At 40.9% G+C, this 20,533-nt stretch overlaps 1 protein-coding gene across 1 annotated transcript in view; it reads right to left on the bottom strand.

Annotated features, from left to right (window-relative positions):
- LOC137545754 (ATP-dependent 6-phosphofructokinase, muscle type) overlaps window positions 1–20,533 on the bottom strand; it is a 159,608-nt gene that overhangs the window by 88,550 nt on the left and 50,525 nt on the right. Inside the window, exon 3 of the mRNA XM_068267343.1 lies at window positions 19,830–19,928. Coding sequence (XP_068123444.1) covers window positions 19,830–19,928 — 99 coding nt within the window. The remainder of the gene's footprint in view (window positions 1–19,829; window positions 19,929–20,533) is intronic.

Raw genomic sequence — 20,533 nt, 5'->3', positions numbered from 1 at the left:
TAGCCCTTTCCTGACTTGTGAGCAGGCACAATGCGCAGCCACAGGTCCTCACTGAGCTCCTTTGTCTTAGCCATGACTGTCTACAAATCAGCTGCAGAGAGCTGCTGTTTTTCACCTGTTGAGTTGATTAAAACAGCAGTTCCCAAATAATCAGGGTAATTAGGATACTTTAGAACAGTTTGGACTATTTGGAATGGTATGGAACACACTGTGACAGTTTGTGAAGGGTATGAATAATTTTGGACTGGACACAAATGTAAATAAAATTTGAGAAATGTTTTTTTTTTCCACAATAATGCCTTTTGTACATCATCTTCTTATCTTTTGGGAGACACCTATGTCATTTCCCGTCAAAAAAATACTTGCTGGTTGAAAAGTAACTTTAAAGGGATACTCAAGTAAAAAAATAAATAAATGATTTTTACTCACCTGGGGCATCCCTCAGCCCCCTGAAGCCGTATGGTGCCCTCGCAGCCTCGCTCCGAGCCTCCTGTCCCCGCCGGCGGCTACTTCCGGATTCGGCGACAGCCGCCGACAGGCTGGGAACGCGAGTGATTCTCCGCGTTCCCAGCCGCTATATCACCCTCTATACTGCTATAGCGTATATGTTATACGCTATATGATATAGCGGCTGGGAACGCGGAGAATCTCTCGTGTTCCCAGCCTGTCGGCGGCTGTCGCCGAATCCGGAAGTAGCCGCCGGAGGGGACAGGAGGATCGGAGCGAGGCTGCGAGGGCACCATACAGCTTCAGGGGGCTGAGGGATGCCCCAGGTGAGTAAAAATTTTTTTTTTTTTTTTACTTAAGTATCCCTTTAAGTCAACATTTGCAAGGGGTATGAAAAATTATGGTTAGCACTGTAGATTTAAAGGGACTCTGAGGTCAAACTAGAATAAAAATTTGAACTTACCCGGGGCTTTCTGCAGCCCAGTGCTGGTCGGAAGGTCCCACGATATACATCCGGGTCTTCTCCCAGTGCCTCTTCCAGAAATGGCTGGCCCGCCGCTCCCGGCGACAGTTGCCCCGAGTGTCGGGCTCCTTTTCCGCATACGTCACTACGCCGGGCCGCCTCGCGTCATCACGGCGGCCGGCGTGACAGTACAGCGCATGCTCTGCTCAATGTCCCAGGAGAGGAGTGTAATACGTATTACAACAAAAGGATTGAATACTTCTGAAAACTATATGATATATACCCCCTGCCGTTTCAAAAAAATCGTCAGGGGGCGGCACAGCACTTTTTTTTTTTTTTAAATCATGCAGCTAGCCTAGCGCTAGCTACATGATAGCCACTGTGCAGCAGCATCCCCCTTCCCCTAAATCCCATTCAGAACGGTATTTCCTGTTTGGCTTCCCCGTCGCCATGGCGACAATCGGGATGCCGTCATCGACGTCATCCACGTCATGGCGTCGGAGGGAGTCCCGATCCACCCCTTAGCGCTGCTTGGCACTGATTGGCCGTGCCACACGACCCCCCCCCCCCCCCCTCAGACCGCAAGGGGTCTGGGTTGGTGGCACGGCGGTTAGTGGCGGATCGACGGTGAGCGGATGTTACACACAGCTAGCAAAGTGCTAGCTGCGTGTAACAAAAAAAACATGCAAATCGGCCCACCAGGGCCTGAGAAATCCTCCTTGGCGGCTTACCCCGGAACTCTGTTCGGGATAACCGGCAAGGAAGTTAAATAAAGGAGGAGATTACCGGTGTGCAGTAATAATCAGAAGATTTAATTAATCTTTTCTCCTGAGATTTCTCCTAGTTGTTTATTTTCTACCTTTCTACCTACATTTCAGCACAAAAAGCAGCTGAGGAAGCCCTGTCAAATTTATTTTATTGCTTGCTAATGGCTTCAAAGGAATTTTATTGACAAAATAAGTAAATATTACCAAGGAGAAAACATGAAATGAATAAGGGCCCAGGTCCATACGCAATTAACTTTTTCTTCCAAGTTTTCTCCTAGGAGATATTTTTTCATCTCCTTTTAAAAATAAAATTTTGACTTACCTGAGGCTTCTTCCAGCCCTCGTAGCCTGCAAGGTCCTCCTGCATCCTTTTCTCGCCTGGTGAAGTCGTGCATGCGCTCCCCCGCCGCACGCCCGTTGAGTTATCGCGAAGGACGCTGTAAGCTTCCTGCACATGCACGGTTCAGTCTTTAGAGAACCGCACGTGTGCAGGACGCTTATGGCGACCGGCATGATGATGCAACGAGCGCATGTGTGACTTCACCAGAGAGTCGCCGATTACCGGAAAAAATATAAAATAAAGGGGAAAAAAACAGCAACATTTATTAAAAAAAAATAAGATAAATATTTAAAAAAAAAAAAGCACAGCAACTGTGGAGCGATCAGAACCCACCAACAGAGAGCTCTGTTGGTGGGGAGAGAAGGGGGGGGGGGGGGGAATCACTTGTGTGCCGAGTTGTGCGGCCCTGCAGCTTGGCCTTAAAGCTGCAGTGGCCATTTTAGTAAAAGATAGCCTGGTCACTAGTGGGGTTTAACACCACGGTCCTCAAGTGGTTAAGGTACTTTTTAGTACTTTTTCAATAGCAAAGTGCTGAAAAGTTATTTTAAAAAGGAGTTTAAAAATAATTTCCTAGGAGAAAAGTTAATCTTTCCTTAATTGATTGAATGAACACTGCTGTTACTTTCCACAGTTTCCACTGCTGTCTATCCTACAGTTAGGGCTGGTGCACACCGGAGCGAATATTGAGCGTTTTTTAAAACGCTTGCAGGGGGAAAACCGCTTGGGTAATGAAAATGAATAGGATGGTGCACACCAGAGCGGTTCGTTTGTTCCACAAACACAAACTCCCGGGCTGCAGCATTTTTTAGATTTCTGAGGCGTTTCTGCCTCAATATTAAAGAATAGGAAAGTGGAAAACCGCTCTGAAAAACGCTAGATCAGAGCGGTTTTGCAGGCGTTTTTGTTACAGTAGCTGTTCAGTAACAGCTTTACTGTAACAATATTTGTAATCTGCTACAAAAACGCTCCAAAAAACGCTAGGCATGTTTAGAAAATCTGCTTCAAAAACATCTAGCATTTTGCGGATCTGCTGGAGGTTTTTGGTGTGCACTGGGCCTTAAAGAGACTCTGAAGCGAGAATAAATCTCGCTTCAGAGCTCAAAGTTAGCAGGGGCACGTGTGCCCCTGATAAACCGCCGCAATAGCGCTGCTAAACGGGGGTCCCTTGACCCCCAAACCCCCCACTGCGACACTTGGTCGCAGACTTTGTCGCTCCTGGAGGCAGGGCTAACGGCTGCAGCCCTGCCTCCAGTCACGTCTATCAGCGGCGCATCGCCGCCTCTCCCCCGCCCCTCTCAGTGAAGGAAGACTGAGAGGGGCGGGGGAGAGGCGGAGATACGTGCTGACAGACGCGCGTGGGGCAGGGCTGCGGCGGTTAGCCCTGCCCCAACCAGGAAGCGCTCACCCGCATTACGGAGGGGATTTGGGGGATCAGGGACCCCCGTTAAGCCGCAGGATAGCGGCGTTTTAGCAGGGGCACACATGCCCCTGCTAATTCTGAGGTCTGAAGCGAGATTTATTCTCGCTTCAGACTCTCTTTAAAGGGGAGAGTAGTCCTTAGTCTGGTAAAATGCACAATATTAAATGCAATGTCTAGTAAAATTAGTTGTTTTTGGCCAGTGTGTACCCAAATGTACTTTTAGGCTAGTTACACACCAGGACGTTGCGTTTAGGGGACGTTATAGGGCACATAACGTGCCCCTAACGCAACGCCTGGTGCTCTCTGGTGTGGACGTCGGAGTGAGCCGCGTTGTGCAGCTCACTCTGGCGTCCGTGATGCCTTGATGCGTACTCTTGGACGCATGCGGCATCACGTGGTCCCGCCCGGCCAATCGCCGCACAGAGCGGCCGCTCCAGGAAGTAAACACTGCATGTCACTGAGTGCAGTGAATATTAATTAGCCATGTGCCCGGCCGCTCTCCCCTCCTCCCCAACATGACTGAGCATGTGCAAACAGTCTAACGCGGCTTAGCCGCATAGAACGCACAGCATGCAGCACGTGGGCAGTGTGAACAGCCCACTTGTGTTACATTGCTGTGCGTTGGGGGAGCGTTACAGGCTGCACTAACGTGCGCCTGTAACTTCCCTGTGTGCAAGAAGCCTTATGTTTTTTATGGTCAGTAAGTATGTAACAGTAAAGGCCCCCATACATGGTACAGTTTTCCCTTTTTTTTCGATTTAGATGATTTTGTTCGATTATTCCTTTAGATCGAATATAATGATTTTTTCCAACATGTCTGATAAGATTTTTATTGGAAAAACGGGATAATCGTTAGTTTTTCTTGATCAAAAAAAAAAAATCAAAAAAACATTTGATTAGATCGTTTTGGTCAAATAAACGGGAAAATTGAACGTTTTTATTGTAAGAGGTATGGGCACCATTAGTATGAACAGTAACTTTTAAGTGTCAACTGTAAAACAGCAGCCATGTCAGCATGACTTGAAATCTTGTCCTCTCAGCTCCTACACAAAGAAAGTTAGCTTTTGAACTTTCTTATTATCAATAGTGTTTGTTCAGCCAGATACAAGGGTTTTGGTGTTTTTTATCAGGAGAAATGCCACTGCACTGCTTATCTGACAGCCTCATCCATATAGATAAGGCATTGGTTTATTAACTCTTGCAATAAAAAAACATAAAAATAAAAATGTAATTACAATTCATAGGGCCCCCAGTGAAACATGGATGCCCCCCGCCCCCCAATGTTCACACCCCTTTCCTTGCCTCCCCTTCATGGTATTCCCAGCCTTGGGGCTCATCTCACAAGGGTCATAAAACAAGTGTGGCCATAATGATCTTCACACCCATAACAAGTGTAGCCACAAAAACACTGAACTGACGTATAGTACCCTGTATCAGAGGAAGGGAAGATCAGTAGTTGAGCCTCCCAAAGCTCTGCGCCCCCTGCAATTGCAGGGGCTTCTCCCCTCTAGTTACGACCCTGGTTCACACACATAATTACGTGCACAGTGTGAATCCAGCCTAAATACAACATTATCATTTGGCTGGGCAATTACTAGCGAGTGTTATAGAATAGAGCTGCCCTTCAACTTGGCACTTCTCAGACCTCCAGAATCCTTGAAGTCAGCAAGAACATCCAGAAAGGAGGGGGAGAAGGGAAGGCACACAACTGCCTTGGTAGAAGGATACCGGCTTCATTTCTACAGAGAGAGCATTCATGACCTTTCCTTCTGTACTTCACTGACAGCAAGAGAACTCATGTGTAAATCATACTGTCCAGAAGCACACACAATATGAATTGATGTACTCCTATAGCCATTCGCATAAACAGCACTACATTCAATGTTTATCTTGAATGGGTTTAGCTGAGAAAGAAGACTGGAGCTCATTTATATACATATGTGGATGACAGCTGAGGATGGTGATTGTACACACTTTGCTAGCTTGTCATTCAGCACAATAGCAGGCTGGTGCCTTACATATGATCATACAGGTAAAGACAGTGATATAATATATTTGAAATGTTGATCATTGTGAAATTCTAAAGCAGTGTAACAAGAAAAGCAGGCGTTTTCCTTTAAACCCAAAAAGTCATGTCATCTACTGCGTTAAGGGGCCCATACACTGGTCGATTTCAGCCATCGATCGATTCTATGAAATCGATCGAGCGATCAGAAATCAATTCAATCGATCGATTTGTGGCCGATTTCGATCGATTTTATCTGACAGGATGGAAAATCTAGGTTGATCTACTGCTAGCAGCAGATCAATGGCCCATAGAGTAGCATTGGATCGAATGGTCCAATAATGCATTTAGATTGATTTCCAATAGATTTCATTCTGAAATCTATTGGAAATCTGTTCCTAGTGTGTGGCACACATCAGATAGATTCCTGTCAGATTCGTCTTGACAGGCATCTGACAGAAATCTATCTGATGGTCGAATCTGCTGCAAATCTATAAGTGTATGTCCACCTTTATTTTGCACAGATATGTTTTAAGAGTAGGGACAAAATACAGGGGAATCCCTACTATCTGTGTGTAGCAGAAGAGAATGAAAGCTGCTATGTAATCCAGCTACAGAAAATAAAGTCCTTTAACACGCAACCCAAAAGCAAAAGCGACTTTCAGCTCCTAAATACAGTACAGTAAAACCTTGGATTGCAAGTAACTTGGTTTGCGTGCACTTTTTTTTTTGTTTTACAGTATTCATTTATAAATTATTTAGGTGTAGTTTGGCCATTGTAAAATCTTTCATCACCCTGATTTACATTCTGAAATTTATTACAGGTGGTCATATCTTAAAGCCTTGTACACAGAATACAATTTCCTGTTAAGATAGATGGGTGGAATAGATAATTTCCAACAGATCTGATCTGATCTCCGATCAATTTTCTGACCACTTCTATACAAAATTGATCAGAAAAATGATCCGAAATCAGATCGGACCTGTTGGAAATGATCTATTCCACCCATCTATCTGATTGTTTGGTGTGTACCAGGTGTAAGTTCTGTCAGGTGATCTCTGCAGAATGTTTCTTTAGGAGAGGGAGATACTGTTTGCTTTGCAGTTGGAATGAGATGTTATTGCCCAAAGTGCAACACGGTTTACAAACAGAAAACTGTCAAGACCATGGTCACGACATCACACTGTGGGAGGGATTTCACAACAATATCAGCTATACAGACTTCCCCTGATGATTTATTCGAGAAAAGGTAAAGCTTTCTCAAGATAAAGGGGGTATCAGCTACTGATTGGGGTTCAAGTTCCTCTTTAAAAGACAACTGATCTGAGAGGGACATGGAGGCTGCCATATTTATTTCCTTATAAAGAATACCTACCAGTTATTAGGTACCATTTTTACTTTATACAGTACTGTACTTTGCATTAAATATTTTTCTATAAAGGTTTTTGGATCGAGGAACAAATCTAATGCTATATATAGATACACCTGCCTAGCACTTCTGTACTGGACTCATCTGAGGAAGTCCGGATACTGTTAAGATCAAACAGATTGCTACACCACGTCACGGTGTGGGATACTGCCACTGACACTAGATTATCTCCCTAAAGTAAACAGTCACAATCAATTGTCTGAAGGTGGCCATACACTATGTGACGGCCGTTCGACCATCTGATTCAAAAACTATTATTGAATTGGATGAAAACCGGTGCTTCCAAGAGCATGCCCAATCCACAATGCGACAAATTTCGGGCCAAAATTGGTCGCATGTATCGATTGGACATGCTGCAAGATTTCGGTACATCGTGGTTGATCAAGTGTGCAGAGGTAACAGCAAGCGATATCGGAACAAGTAACTGTGCGAGGGCCCTAGGTATGATTTTCAGTAAGATGAATGGTTTCCAAAAACTGTATGCCTTTCCCACGTTTTAGTGGCTTCTCTCCCAAAATACACAAAAACATACTCTTTCCCTCACAAACTGGCCTTAGAATATAATATAAACAGCAAAGGCCCGGTATCCGGCACCGGCGAGAATCGCCTGGTGTTGGATACATGTGTTAGCCGGTTGCTTGAGAAAAACAGTCCAAAAAAGCACAAACCTCCCCCCTGTGAAGTATAAAATACTTACTGAGCCTCCGGGGGGGGGGGGGGGGGGGGGGGGGGGGAACTTCTACCCATCATGTAGCTCCTAGAGGCTTTCCGGCATCCTCCATGTACGGCTCTCAGTGAGTCACCTGACCTACATCGGGTCACATGACATGCTGGGAGCCGTGAACGAACACAGAGAAGCCACTAGGAGCTACAGTAAGGTTAGAAGATGCAGCCTGGAGGCACAGTAAGTATTTGATGCCCTGAACCCCCCCCCCCCCCCCCCCCTCCAAAGCACAGTCCCCATTATCCCCTCAGACTTGCCAGTTAGTTGAGACTTCCGGTTGCCTGAGTTCCATATAACGGGGACTTTGCTGTATATCATCATGGAAGATGCTGGCACTATTATAAATCCCAATTTATAATAATAATAAGAAGAATAAGGACACTAGACTATTGTGGGTATAGACTGTGAGCTCCCCTGTGGGATAGTTGGTGATAGCTCCCCTCTGTGTCTCCACTCTGCCATCCTAGGTCTCCAGCATTCTCCCATTGTCCCCTGTGCCATTTACTGTGCCCAAAATGTCACACAGCTCCAACAAGCTCTCATTCTTCTTCTACTTCAATGTAAAAGTGCCACCATTGCGACAGGCATGCCGTTGGTCTTGGTGGGTGGTTTGTAAGTCCGGATGTATGTAACCCGGGGACTACCTGTACTCATAAATCTACCAATCTACGCTTGTAAAGGAGGTCTACTTTCCAATGTTTACGTAAAAATGTGTAACATGTATGTGAATTTTGCAGGGAAATGCTGCCTACCTCTGTAATGGTTTGCCATTCAGATCGCACTGCAGTGCTTGGCATGGCATGGCGATTCGGACTGCGGCTTTGCAGCATTATGGGAACCGTGGCTCGTAGTGGAAATATACCTTAAAAATCATCTTCCATTGCTATAAATAACTCTGTGGTTTATATGGCATTGTAAAGTTAAAAGTCCCTCATCTGGTCTCTATTCATTATCTATTAGTCATAGGGATGCTGGAAAATATAAAGGAGTTGATGACTAATTGTACCCGAGTGAGATTCAAATTGTAAGATAGTGATTTTTGCAATAGTTTTATAGTGTATATGTTAAAGCCGGTAAAGTTATGGCCAATAAAATAAAAGGTCAAAGAATATCAAGAAGAATTTTAAAGTTAAAACATCCTTTTACAGGAAAACGAATACACCACCCAGTAGATATAACCAATGCTTTAGCAAAATATTACAAGAGCTTATATAATTTAAACAAACAAGAAGATACACACATACCCACCAATGAAGAGATTACAAAATATTTGGAAAGTGTCAATTTACCATCATTGAAAGAATTTGAACAAAGACTACTAAATATCCCTTTACAACACCATGAAGTTGAAATGGCTATTAAATCTCTTAAAAAAGATAAAGCCCCTGGAGCAGATGGGTTTCTTAATGAATATTATGTAAAATGTAAAGATAGTTTGATCGAACCCCTCACTCAGATGTTCAACGAAGTTGCTAATGTTGGAGCTTTTCCTAAAGAATCACTTACTGCATTGATATCAACCATTCCCAAAGAAGGCAAAGATCCTTCAGACCCAAGCAGCTACAGGCCAATATCCCTCCTAAACACAGATTTGAAACATTATGCTAAAATAATTGCAAATAGATTATCCCCATTAATTCCCCAGTTAATCCACTCCGACCAGGTTGGGTTTGTTAGAAACAAACAGACAGACTAGTGATGCTACTAGGAAATTGTTAATTCTAGTGCATGAGATCAACCTTTGTCGGACGCCTTCTCTGCTTGTCTCTTTGGATGCAGAGAAGGCGTTGGACAGGGTGAGTTGGAACTACTTGTCGCATGTGTTACAGAAATTTGGTTGTGTTGGTTATGTATATGATGCAATTTTAGCTTTGTATTCTCAACCTTCAGCATCAGTAATATCTTCAGGTACTATATCAACCCCTTTTAACATCACCAATGGAACACGCACGGTGGCGTAGTAGTTAGCTCTCTCGCCTTGCAGCGCTGGGTCCCTGGTTCGAATCCCAGCCAGGGCACTATCTGCAAAGAGTTTGTATGTTCTCTCCGTGTCTGCGTGGGTTTCCTTCGGGCACTCCGGTTTCCTCCCACATTACAAAAACATACAGATAAGTTAATTGGCTCCCCTTAAAAAAAAAAAAAATTGGCCCTAGACTACAGTATTTACACTACATAATATAGACATATGGCAATGGTAGGGATTAGATTGTGAGCTCCTTTGAGGGACAGTTAGTGACAAGATATATATATATAATATATATATATATATATATATATATATATATATATATATATATATATACACACTGTACAGCGCTGCGTAATATGTCGGCGCTATATAAATACGAAATAATAATAATAATAATAATGCCTACTCTCTCCTTTAATATTTATTTTAACACTAGAACCCTTAGCCCAAAAAATAAGAAATAAATTGATTAAAGGAATAGAACTTGGTGACTCTGAAATAAAACTCGGATTATATGCGGATGACATTTTGCTATATCTAAGAGATCCTCTGCTATATCTAAGAGATCCTCTGATATCCTTACCCAACCTTAAAACTGAATTAGATAGCTTTTCTAAAAATTTCTCATTACAAACTTAATGGAAGCAAACGGTTATTTTGCCTTGTAAATTTGGTTCAAGAATTAACAACCTCTCTAAAAAATTCTACTTCTTATGCATGGACAAATAAATCCATTAAATACTTATATTACTCCCTCCTTACCTTTACTATTTAAGGAAAATTATGAACCTTGGATCCCCAGACTTAAAAATCAACTAGAAGCCTTATCCAAATTCGAGTTTTCCTGGTTAGGAAGAACAGTGGCCTTTAAAATGCAAAAACTATCCCAATTATTATACCTTTTTCGTAATTTACCAATAAAAGTACCCAAGGAATTCTTTACTAGTCTTCAAAAAATACTAAACAAATTTGTACTGATCAATAAAAACTCTAGATTTTCAACAAAAATTCTAACTCTACACCAATCAGAAATTGGTTTTGGTGTTCCAGAGATTAAACTTTACTACAAGGCAACACTTTTGGAACAATCCAGAGCTATATGGAATGAAAATAGATCCAAACAATGGTTGGGAATAGAACAAAAACAAATTCCATATACATCATATAAGATTTTTTTGGAAACAATCTAACTTGGAAAACTACAAAACGAGTATCTAATCCAATTATATATCAAACATTAAACATTTGGAAATAATGTGATAAAGTATCCAATAATAATATTAGCTACCCAATTACACATACCTCTAATCAATGTGTCTAATGTTATTAAACAAATATCCTTTCATAACTGGATAGAAGCAGGTATAGACACGTTGGACAAACTTTTTGGAGAACAAGATTAGAATTAATTAGAATTTTTATGCAATCATTATAAAATACCTAAGGAAGATGAATATAAATACAGGTCCTTCTCAAAAAATTAGCATATTGTGATAAAGTTCATTATTTTCTGTAATGTACTGATAAACATTAGACTTTCATATATTGTAGATTCATTACACACAACTGAAGTAGTTCAAGCCTTTTATTGTTTTAATATTGATGATTTTGGCATACAGCTCATGAAAACCCAAAATTCCTATCTCAAAAAATTAGCATATTTCATCCGACCAATAAAAGCAAAGTGTTTTTAAAACAAAAAAAGTCAACCTTCAAATAATTATGTTCAGTTATGCACTCAATACTTGGTCGGGAATCCTTTTGTCCTTCTCCACAATCTTCCTCAGGGTCCTGTCACCTCTTCTCATTGTGCAGCGTTTTCTGCCACACTTTTTCCTTCCCACAGACTTCCAACTGAGGTGCCTTGATACAGCACTCTGGGAACAGCCTATTCGTTCAGAAATGTCTTTCTGTGTCTTACCCTCTTGCTTGAGGGTGTCACTGATGGCCTTCTGGACAGCAGTCAGGTCGGCAGTCTTACCCATGATTGCGGTTTTTAGTAATGAACCAGGCTGGGAGTTTTTAAAAGCCTCAGGAATCTTTTGCAGGTGTTAAGAGTTAATTAGTTGATTCAGATGATTAGGTTAATTGCTCGTTTAGAGAACCTTTTCATGATATGCTAATTTTTTGAGACAGGAATTTAGGTTTTCATGAGCTGTACGCCAAAATCATCAATATTAAAACAATAAAAGGCTTGAACTACTTCAGTTGTGTGTAATGAATCTAAAATATATGAAAGTCTAATGTTTATCAGTACATTACAGAAAATAATGAACTTTATCACAATATGCTAATTTTTTGAGAAGAACCTCATCTGTAGTTAATTTACCTCCTCTGTAGTTAATTTCACACGCAGTTAATTAACAGCCTGTCTAACTCTGGAGTTATTTTAAGGATTGGAGAGTTAACTTAAAGGATACCACAACTGAAATGTGACATAATGAGATAGACATGTGTATGTACAGTGCCTAGTACACAGATAACTATGCTGTGTTCCTTTTTGCTTTCTCTGCCTGAAAGAGTTAAATATCAGGTATGTAAGTGGCTGACTCAGTCCTGACTCAGACAGGAAGTGACTACAGTGTGACCCTCACTGATACATGTCTATCTCATTATGTCACATTTCAGTTGTGGTATCCTTTAAAGACAGAAGAGTTAACTTTAGGTTTGCCAGAGGTAAAATGTTTCCTGAATACTACATGCCTTATCACCATGGTAACAACTCTAGAAGAGTTATTAAAGACAGGAGATAAGCTTAGTGAATTGAGGCCAAAGAAAGAGAAATTACACTTAATGCAAACCTAAAGTGAAAATAAACTTGTGAGATAATTGTATGTGTAGTACAGCTAAGAAATAGAACATAAGTAGAAAAGAAAAGCGTTTCATGTTGTTTTCCAGCACAGGAAGCGTTAAAAAAAAAACTTAAGTTATCTATGCAAAAGAGCTTCTCTGAGCTCTCCGACCCAACTTGGGTCAAATACAGTTCTGTTTTCTGAAGCACTTAAACAGCCAAGAAAGAGGGAGAGGCAGCTTGAGATAAGGTTTCACTGCAAGAAAGTTCAAAGGGTCATTATTTCTGCTTTGTTTTACAGCTTAAAAAACAGAGTGTGGTTTTAAAGCTGCAAATGTGACAGAATGATGCAATGTTCTAAAAAAAAAAGCTATATAACTGCAAATAAAAATACAATACTTTTTTTTTTTTTGCTACTAATGTTTTATTAATAATCTATACTACACATACAATTCATTATATCGTTTTTGTAACTTTAGGTTTGCTTTAATGGAAAATGTACAGTGGTTTGCAAAAGTATTCGGCCCCCTCGAAGTTTTCCACATTGGCCCATATGCAATTCACTTTTTCTCCTGAGATTTCTCCTAGTTGATATTTTCACAACTTGTCATAAAATGCCTTTTAAGCCACCAGAGAGCAAGAAAACACTCAAAATGAATTTGATAGCACTTTTTCACCAACGTTTGGGTAATTTTTCAATTGTAAAATGCTGAAAAGTTAGTTTAAAGAGAAGATGAAAGCTATCTCCAAGGAGATAACTCAGGTGAAAAAGTTAGTTGCATACGGCCATTTTGTCATATTACTGCCACAAACATGAATCAATGTTATTGAAATTCCACGTGATAGACCAATACAAAGTGGTGTAAACGTGAGAAGTGAAACGAAAATCATACATGATTCTAAAAATAAAAAAAAAATACAAAATAACTGCAAAGTGGGGTGTGCGTAATTATTCAGCCCCCTGAGTCAATACTTTGTAGAACCACCTTTTGCTGCAATTACAGCTGCCAGTCTTTTAGGGTAGGTCTCTACCAGCTTTGCACATCTAGAGACTGAAATCCTTGCCCATTCTTCTTTGTAAAACAGCTCCAGCTCAGTCAGATTTGATGGACAGCGTTTGTGAACAGCAGTTTTCAGACCTTGCCACAGATTCTCGATTGGATTTAGATCTGGACTTTGACTGGGCCATTCTAACACATGTATATGTTTAGTTTTAAACCATTCCATTGTTGCCCTGCCTTTATATTTAGGGTCATTGTCCTGCTGGAAGGTGAACCTCCACCCCAGTCTCAAGTCTTTTGCAGACTCCAAGAGGTTTTCTTCCAAGAAAATTGCCCTGTATTTTGTTCCATCCATCTTCCCATCAACTCTGACCAGCTTCCCTGTCCCTGCTGAAGAGATGCACCCCCCGAGCATGATGCTGCCACCACCATATTTGACAGTGGGGATGGTGTGTTCAGAGTGATGTGCAGTGTTAGTTTTCTGCGACACATAGCGTTTTGCATTTTGGCCAAAAAGTTCCATTTTGGTCTCATCTGACCAGAGCACCTTCTTCCACATGGTTGCTGTGTCCCCCACATGGCTTGTTAACAATGGCTTTCTTCCAGCCACTCTTCCACAAAGGCCAACTTTGTGCAGTGCACAACTAATAGTTGTCCTATGGACAGATTCCCCCACCTGAGCTGTAGATCTCTGCAGCTCGTTCAGAGTCACCATGGGCCCCTTGACTGCATTTCTGATCAGCGCTCTCCTTGTTCGGCCTGTGAGTTTAGGTGGATGGCCTTGTCTTGGTAGGTTTACAGTTGTGCCATACTCCTTCCATTTCTGAATGATCGCTTGTACAGTGCTCTGTGGGATGTTCAAGGTTTTGGAAATCTTTTTGTAGCCTAAGCCTGCTTTAAATTTCTCAATAACTTTATCCCTGACCTGTCTGGTGTGTTCTTTGGACTTTATGGTGTTGTTGCTCCCAATATTCTCTTAGACAACCTTTGAGGCTGTCACAGAGCAGCTGTATTTGTACTGACATTACATTTCACACAGGTGCACTCTATTTAGTCATTAGCACTCATCAGGCAATGTCTATGGGCAACTGACTGCACTCAGACCAAAGGGGGCTGAATAATTACGCACACTCTACTTTGCAGTTATTTATTTGTAAAAAAATGTTTGGAATCATGTATGATTTTCGATCCACTTCTCACATGTACACCACTTTGTATTGTTCTTTCACGTGGAATTCCAATAAAATTGATTCATGTTTGTGGCAGTAATATGACAAAATGTGGAAAACTTCAAGGGGGCCAAATACTTTTGCAAACCACTGTATATAGAATGAAAATTCCCAATAATGCGGTTATAAGAGATGATCCTCAGTAGGACACAGGCCCAAAGGGTGATAAATGGTTTAGTGGAAAGTGGATAGGATGTAGCCATGTGCTCTGACAGCAAGGTCAGTGGATCACTGGGATTATATTCACTGGAGGTCTCAGCCTGAAGACACTGAAGTGACATAACCCGGCAGACTACGCAGATAAGGTGACTTTCATGTCTACATTTGACAACTGTGCTGCCTGGGGAAGGAGGAGATTTTAACTAACTGAAGTACGTAAAGGTGACCATACACGCATAGATTTCTGCCCAATGTGGCAAACAGATCAATCCCTCTCTGATCTGAATCTGACTGGAGAGAGATCATACACTGCGCACAGATTTCTTAAAAGATTTCACCATGAAATCTATTGAAAATCTATCGAACTGCAATGCAACGGTATGGGCCAGGTCTGTTTGACCGAAAATTACTGTTCAATCCTATTGTAATTTAATCCGTTTTTGCCATGAATCGATCAAAATAGGATTGATGCAGTTCATTGTGTCACAGATAACCAGCAGATTTGATCATAGTGATTGGATTTGCCAGTAAAAATCAATGCATGGCCTGCCTTAGAGGAAGCCCCAATCATTTTCATAGATTATCTACCACCTCAAACGGATATGTGCACTGTAAGGGGAGATGCATGGATGATGGGTCAGTATCAAGGAAATATGAGAAATGCTTTTCCCATGTCTAATCTCTCAGAATTGTTCTGGCAGTATTAAGTAGCAATACATGGTTCGATTGCCATATAATGTGGCAAACAGATCAATCCCTCTCTGTTCTGAATCTGATTGGTGCGAGATCTATTCCCCCATGCAATGCGCACAGATTTTCAATAGATTTCACCATGAAATCTATTGAACTGCAGGGCTGCACTGTCAGATTCAGTGCAACGCTATGGGCCGTCTGGTCCGATCCTAATTTCGATTGATTTTTGCCACAAATCAATCGAAATTATGATCGGTGCAGCTCATTGCATCACAGATAACCGACACATTCTATCACTGTAGTCGAATTAGCTGGTAAAAAAATTATGCGTGTATGGCCAGCTGTACAGGACAATTCATGAGTCTTCTGTACAAAGACACAAACCATCCCTGTCAGAAACACCAAAAGCAGAAAGAGTCCGGGCACCAAAAAGCTGCCGAATCCACCTTTTATTTCATCCCCACAATCCGACAGAAAAGGGTGCACAGGGCTGGTCTAACAGCCGTTTCACAAGTACACAAACACTTGCTTCCTCAGAGACTCTCTGAGGAGAGGTTGTTACATAATCAAATACACCTTCCCCCCCCCCCCCCCCTCAAAAAAAACTAGCCTAACTTATGGAAGACAATTAAAGACTACTAATATTTATTTACTGCATACGTACCACTGAAATACCTCATGTTTTACCTCATGTTTGGAAATGGAGAAAAATCTTACAGAATTGCTAAAAAAGAGGAAAATACCGCATAAGGTATTTTACCTACAAAAAATATTTACCTCACACAGCTACCAGGATTGAGGCCATTGTGGTGTACCTCACGTGGTCCTTACAACATGCTGATGAAGGCCCACCATCTGAAGTGCATGAGGTGACGCTCTGGCGCATATTATGTTATGGGTTAATCCTTTATGCAGTTGAACTCCTGGAATAGTATTTTTTTGAGCTGTTTAAAGTCAGACAAGGACAGAGGCACTACATGGTGGAAGTCTACCTTTTCTGTATCTGTTCGTTCCTAAGTGACCTGCCAGCAATCTAGTGGAACTTGTACAGCCTTAGGCACGCACGGAACCCTTGGACACGTAGTTACACAAGAGTTGATGGTCTACTGACTGGTGTAGTAAATTGATGAGACTTGAATTGTCTGTACGTTTTAATTTGTCCTGAGTAAATCCTATTGAATCAGTCTGGAATATGATTTTCTATGTAGTAAATCAGGCTATGAGGTGACCCAAAGTGAAAAAAAAAATACTCAAAACTAGACCACTGTGGTCTACAGTCATGCTATTGCATATGTGTTTTTTGTAGTATATTGTGAGTTGGACACAATATAATACTGAAACAATTTGGTTGAATATTTTTCCCTCTGTGCTGTAATGATAATGTATTTACGAAAGCTGTAGAGACATATAGTAGAATGCAGTGAACTATTCAGGATACCCACTGTTATGGTTAGTTTCCTGGTTTCAGCATACTTCCTATACAAAACACTTCCCATAACTATATATTGTTGTATATTGAGTGTAGCCTCCCCCCTCCCCAATGATGTTTAGCCTAGGCTGGTAATTAGCTAGCTATGTGGAATCCCACTTCCCTGAGCATTCTGGGAGACCAGGTATATTTTTTACCGGCTTTGGAACTCACAGTAAACTGACTAAAGCTGTTGCCACTTGTGATACATTTTAGTATGTATATAAGCGTGAGGAGAGATTTTACAATGGGCAAACACTGACTACATCATTTATAACTGGATTTTGTAAAAAAATAAAATAAAATAAGCAATTTTATTAATTGCATTATTTTTACTACTGTTGCTCTTTAAAGAGGAACTCCAGCCTAAACTAACATACTGTCATTAAGTTACATTAGTTATGTTAATTAAAATAGATAGGTAATATAATCTCTTAACCACCCTGTTTTAAAAGAACAGGCAAATGTTTGATTTCATGATGGCAACCATCTTTTTGGTTGAAAGGAGGTGACAGGGAGCATGAGACACAGTTCCAACTGTCTTGTGTCCTGAGCACCTCTCCCAGTTGCTAGGCAACGTGAACAACAACATAGGAAATCCCATCATGCTTTGCACAGCATCAGGGAAAAAAGCCCGGGCTTTTTTTCTTTGATGGGTGGAGCTTAGATAAAAATGCAGCTAAAAAAGATGCTTTGGTAAGAAAAACAAAGTTTGGATGCTGTGAAACTGTTAAAGAAACACCAAGCCTTTTCAGTTCTGTTGAGTAATTTGTAGTCCAGAGGTTCACTTTAACTTTTAGTACTATATACTGCATAGGTATGAGAGATATCAGATTTTGGATTTAATCGGACGATTCACTGTTACTTATACATTATTTGGAAAAAAAAAAAGTTATTTAACCGTATAAGAATATATATATATATATATATATATATATATATATATATATATATATATATATATATATATATATATATATATATATATATATATATACCAGATTATGATGAAAAAATAAATATGTGTACGACCAATGCACAATAATCTTCACAGTAAAAGCTTCACAAAGTATTTATTATTATTATTTAGTATTTATATAGCGCCGACATATTACGCAGCGCTGTACAGTGTATATATATATCGTCACTAACTGTCCCTCAAAGGAGCTCACAATCTAATCCCTACCATTGCCATATGTCTATATTATGTAGTGTAAGTACTGTAGTCTAGGGACAATTTTTAGGGGGAGCCAATTAACTTATCTGTATGTTTTTGGAATGTGGGAGGAAACCGGAGTGCCCGGAAGAAACCCACGCAGACACGGAGAGAACATACAAACTCTTTGCAGATAGTGCCCTGGCCGGGATTCGAACCAGGGACCCAGCGCTGCAAGGCGAGAGAGCTAATCACTACGCTACCGTACTGCCCACGGAATATTTTAATATTCTAGGCTCAAAGTGTCAGACTCTAAACAGCTAATTAATCCAAAACACCTGCAAAGGGTTCCTATTTCATATCTTAGTTTCACCTTTAAAGGACACCCAAGGCAAAAATAAACTAATGAAATAAACAATTGTATCTATCTTCCTTCTCCTAAAAATGACTTTTTAAGATATTCCTCAGTTATATTTTATGTTTAAATCTACTTCTCAAGTTTTAACTGTTTTATTGTTTCTGCATAATGACACATTCATTAAAGTATGCCAGAGCTAAAATCTATGAACTATTGACTCTTTATCTCCTTCCTGCTCTCAGAAGCCATTTTCTGCTAGGAAAGTGTTTTATAATTGGAATTTCTTATCAGTGAGGGTCACATTTCAGTCTCTTCCTGTCTGAGTCAGGACTGAGTCAGCCACTTACATACCTGATATTTAACTCTTTCTGGCTGAGAAAGAAAAAAAAAGGAACACATCATAGGTATGTGTGTGCATGGCACTGTACATACACATGTCTATCTCATCATGTCACATGTCACCTCGGGTATCCTTTAAAGTTGAACTACTGAAATAAATGGACTTTTGCACGATATTCTAATTTTTCGAGTTCCACCTGTATATATAAATACTGGAGGAAAATGCTAAATACCCAACTGGTTGCTACACTGATCTATATATAGTCTTTGGGAATATTTAGGCTATTTCATTCTTTTTCTACATGCCAACTAAAGTCTAGCCAGTTGCCATTTACTAAGACAATGTATAACAGCACAATCATTCAACGATATATAATTATCACCCAATTCTCTCCATTATTTACTCTCTACTCCTAATTATAAAGCAGTGGTAACAAATCAGCAGTAAGCCATATCACGAAGCTTCCTTTTCTGCTGCCTTCCAGCTTTCCTCTTGGGGTTGAAAATCCCTGCATCGATATCACCATCAGAAAATTGGCAATACTAATGCCAGTCACTGGGAGGAAGTCACCTGCTGCGTCCTGCTATCAGTTATCGCACCTTTATCGTCACTTGTTGCGGTCCCCTTGACACTGCTAGAAGCCATTCAGCAATGCAATAGTATGGCTTTCTTTATTACCGCTACACGTTCATATTTTTTTTCAACATTTTTTTTTCTTTTCACCATGAGATACTTCTCCACATTTTGTGTTTGTGCATTTTAACAGGGTCCTGAAAAACCTGCCATATATAATTAAAGAGTATTGGTGTTGCTGCTTCAGTAGTTCCAGAGTCACTGACCTGGAATCATGCAAGCAGTGGAATCAGGGCTGCATACTTGTGCATTGCTGGGTCCATCATTCAGAATGTATCACAGGCAGAGACACAAACACCACAGCATGTAACGTTTTCAGACGCCCATCAATGGGATCACCCTCTTTATTCATTTAATTCCAGGCTTACTTCACTGAGATTAGAACAATACCAGAAAGGACAAAGCTACGTATGAAAAAAAGGGAGACTGTGATTACCTTGTGCATCGCCCCCTGATGTAAGCACAGCGATGGCTTTGCCGATTCCCAGCGTCTGGGCGTCATGGTGGTGTCTGCTGCTCTCCAGCATCTTCTTATCTGTAAAGCAACAAAAAATCCTGCATGAAAGCAGCCAGGAGCAGTGAGAGCCTCAGCTGAGGTGCAGAAGTGAGGCAGAGTGAGGAGTCTGCAGTATTTTGTAAGTCACACCATCCCCCAGCGTTACCAGCTTCCCAGAATGACAAGTCAAGATGTCGTTACCAGTGACTTTCTATGCAGTGTCAGCCTAACATAATCTTTCATTCACGTGTAAAGGGACCAGCCGCCCAAACAAACACAAATCATCATACATGCTGCGATATACTGAAGGGAGGATCTTACACATTTACATTGGGAACAGCTTCAGGTCAATGTTCAGTCATGTAACTACTGCTCATTAGGCAGCTGTAGCCATGAAACATTTCTATTAATAGCAAACGTGAAAAAGGGACAGTTATCAGCCATTATTGATCAGCATGCACAGCGCAAGTGTAAAGCGTGTCAGCGATATATATACACACATAGCAATGGTGAAGGGAAAACATGAATGAAAATAGCTACACACTGCCAATCATCAGAACAAGTGGAAGTAAATCAATCCATGAACTACACAGATTTATGTTTAAAGAGGCACTGTAGTGACAAAGTAGAATGCAGTAAATTAT

This window comes from Hyperolius riggenbachi, chromosome 2 (genome assembly GCF_040937935.1).
Source record: "Hyperolius riggenbachi isolate aHypRig1 chromosome 2, aHypRig1.pri, whole genome shotgun sequence".
NCBI lineage: Eukaryota > Metazoa > Chordata > Amphibia > Anura > Hyperoliidae > Hyperolius > Hyperolius riggenbachi.
The sequence above is the reverse complement of the archived record's forward strand: the minus strand, read 5'-3'. Positions and strand labels throughout refer to the sequence as shown.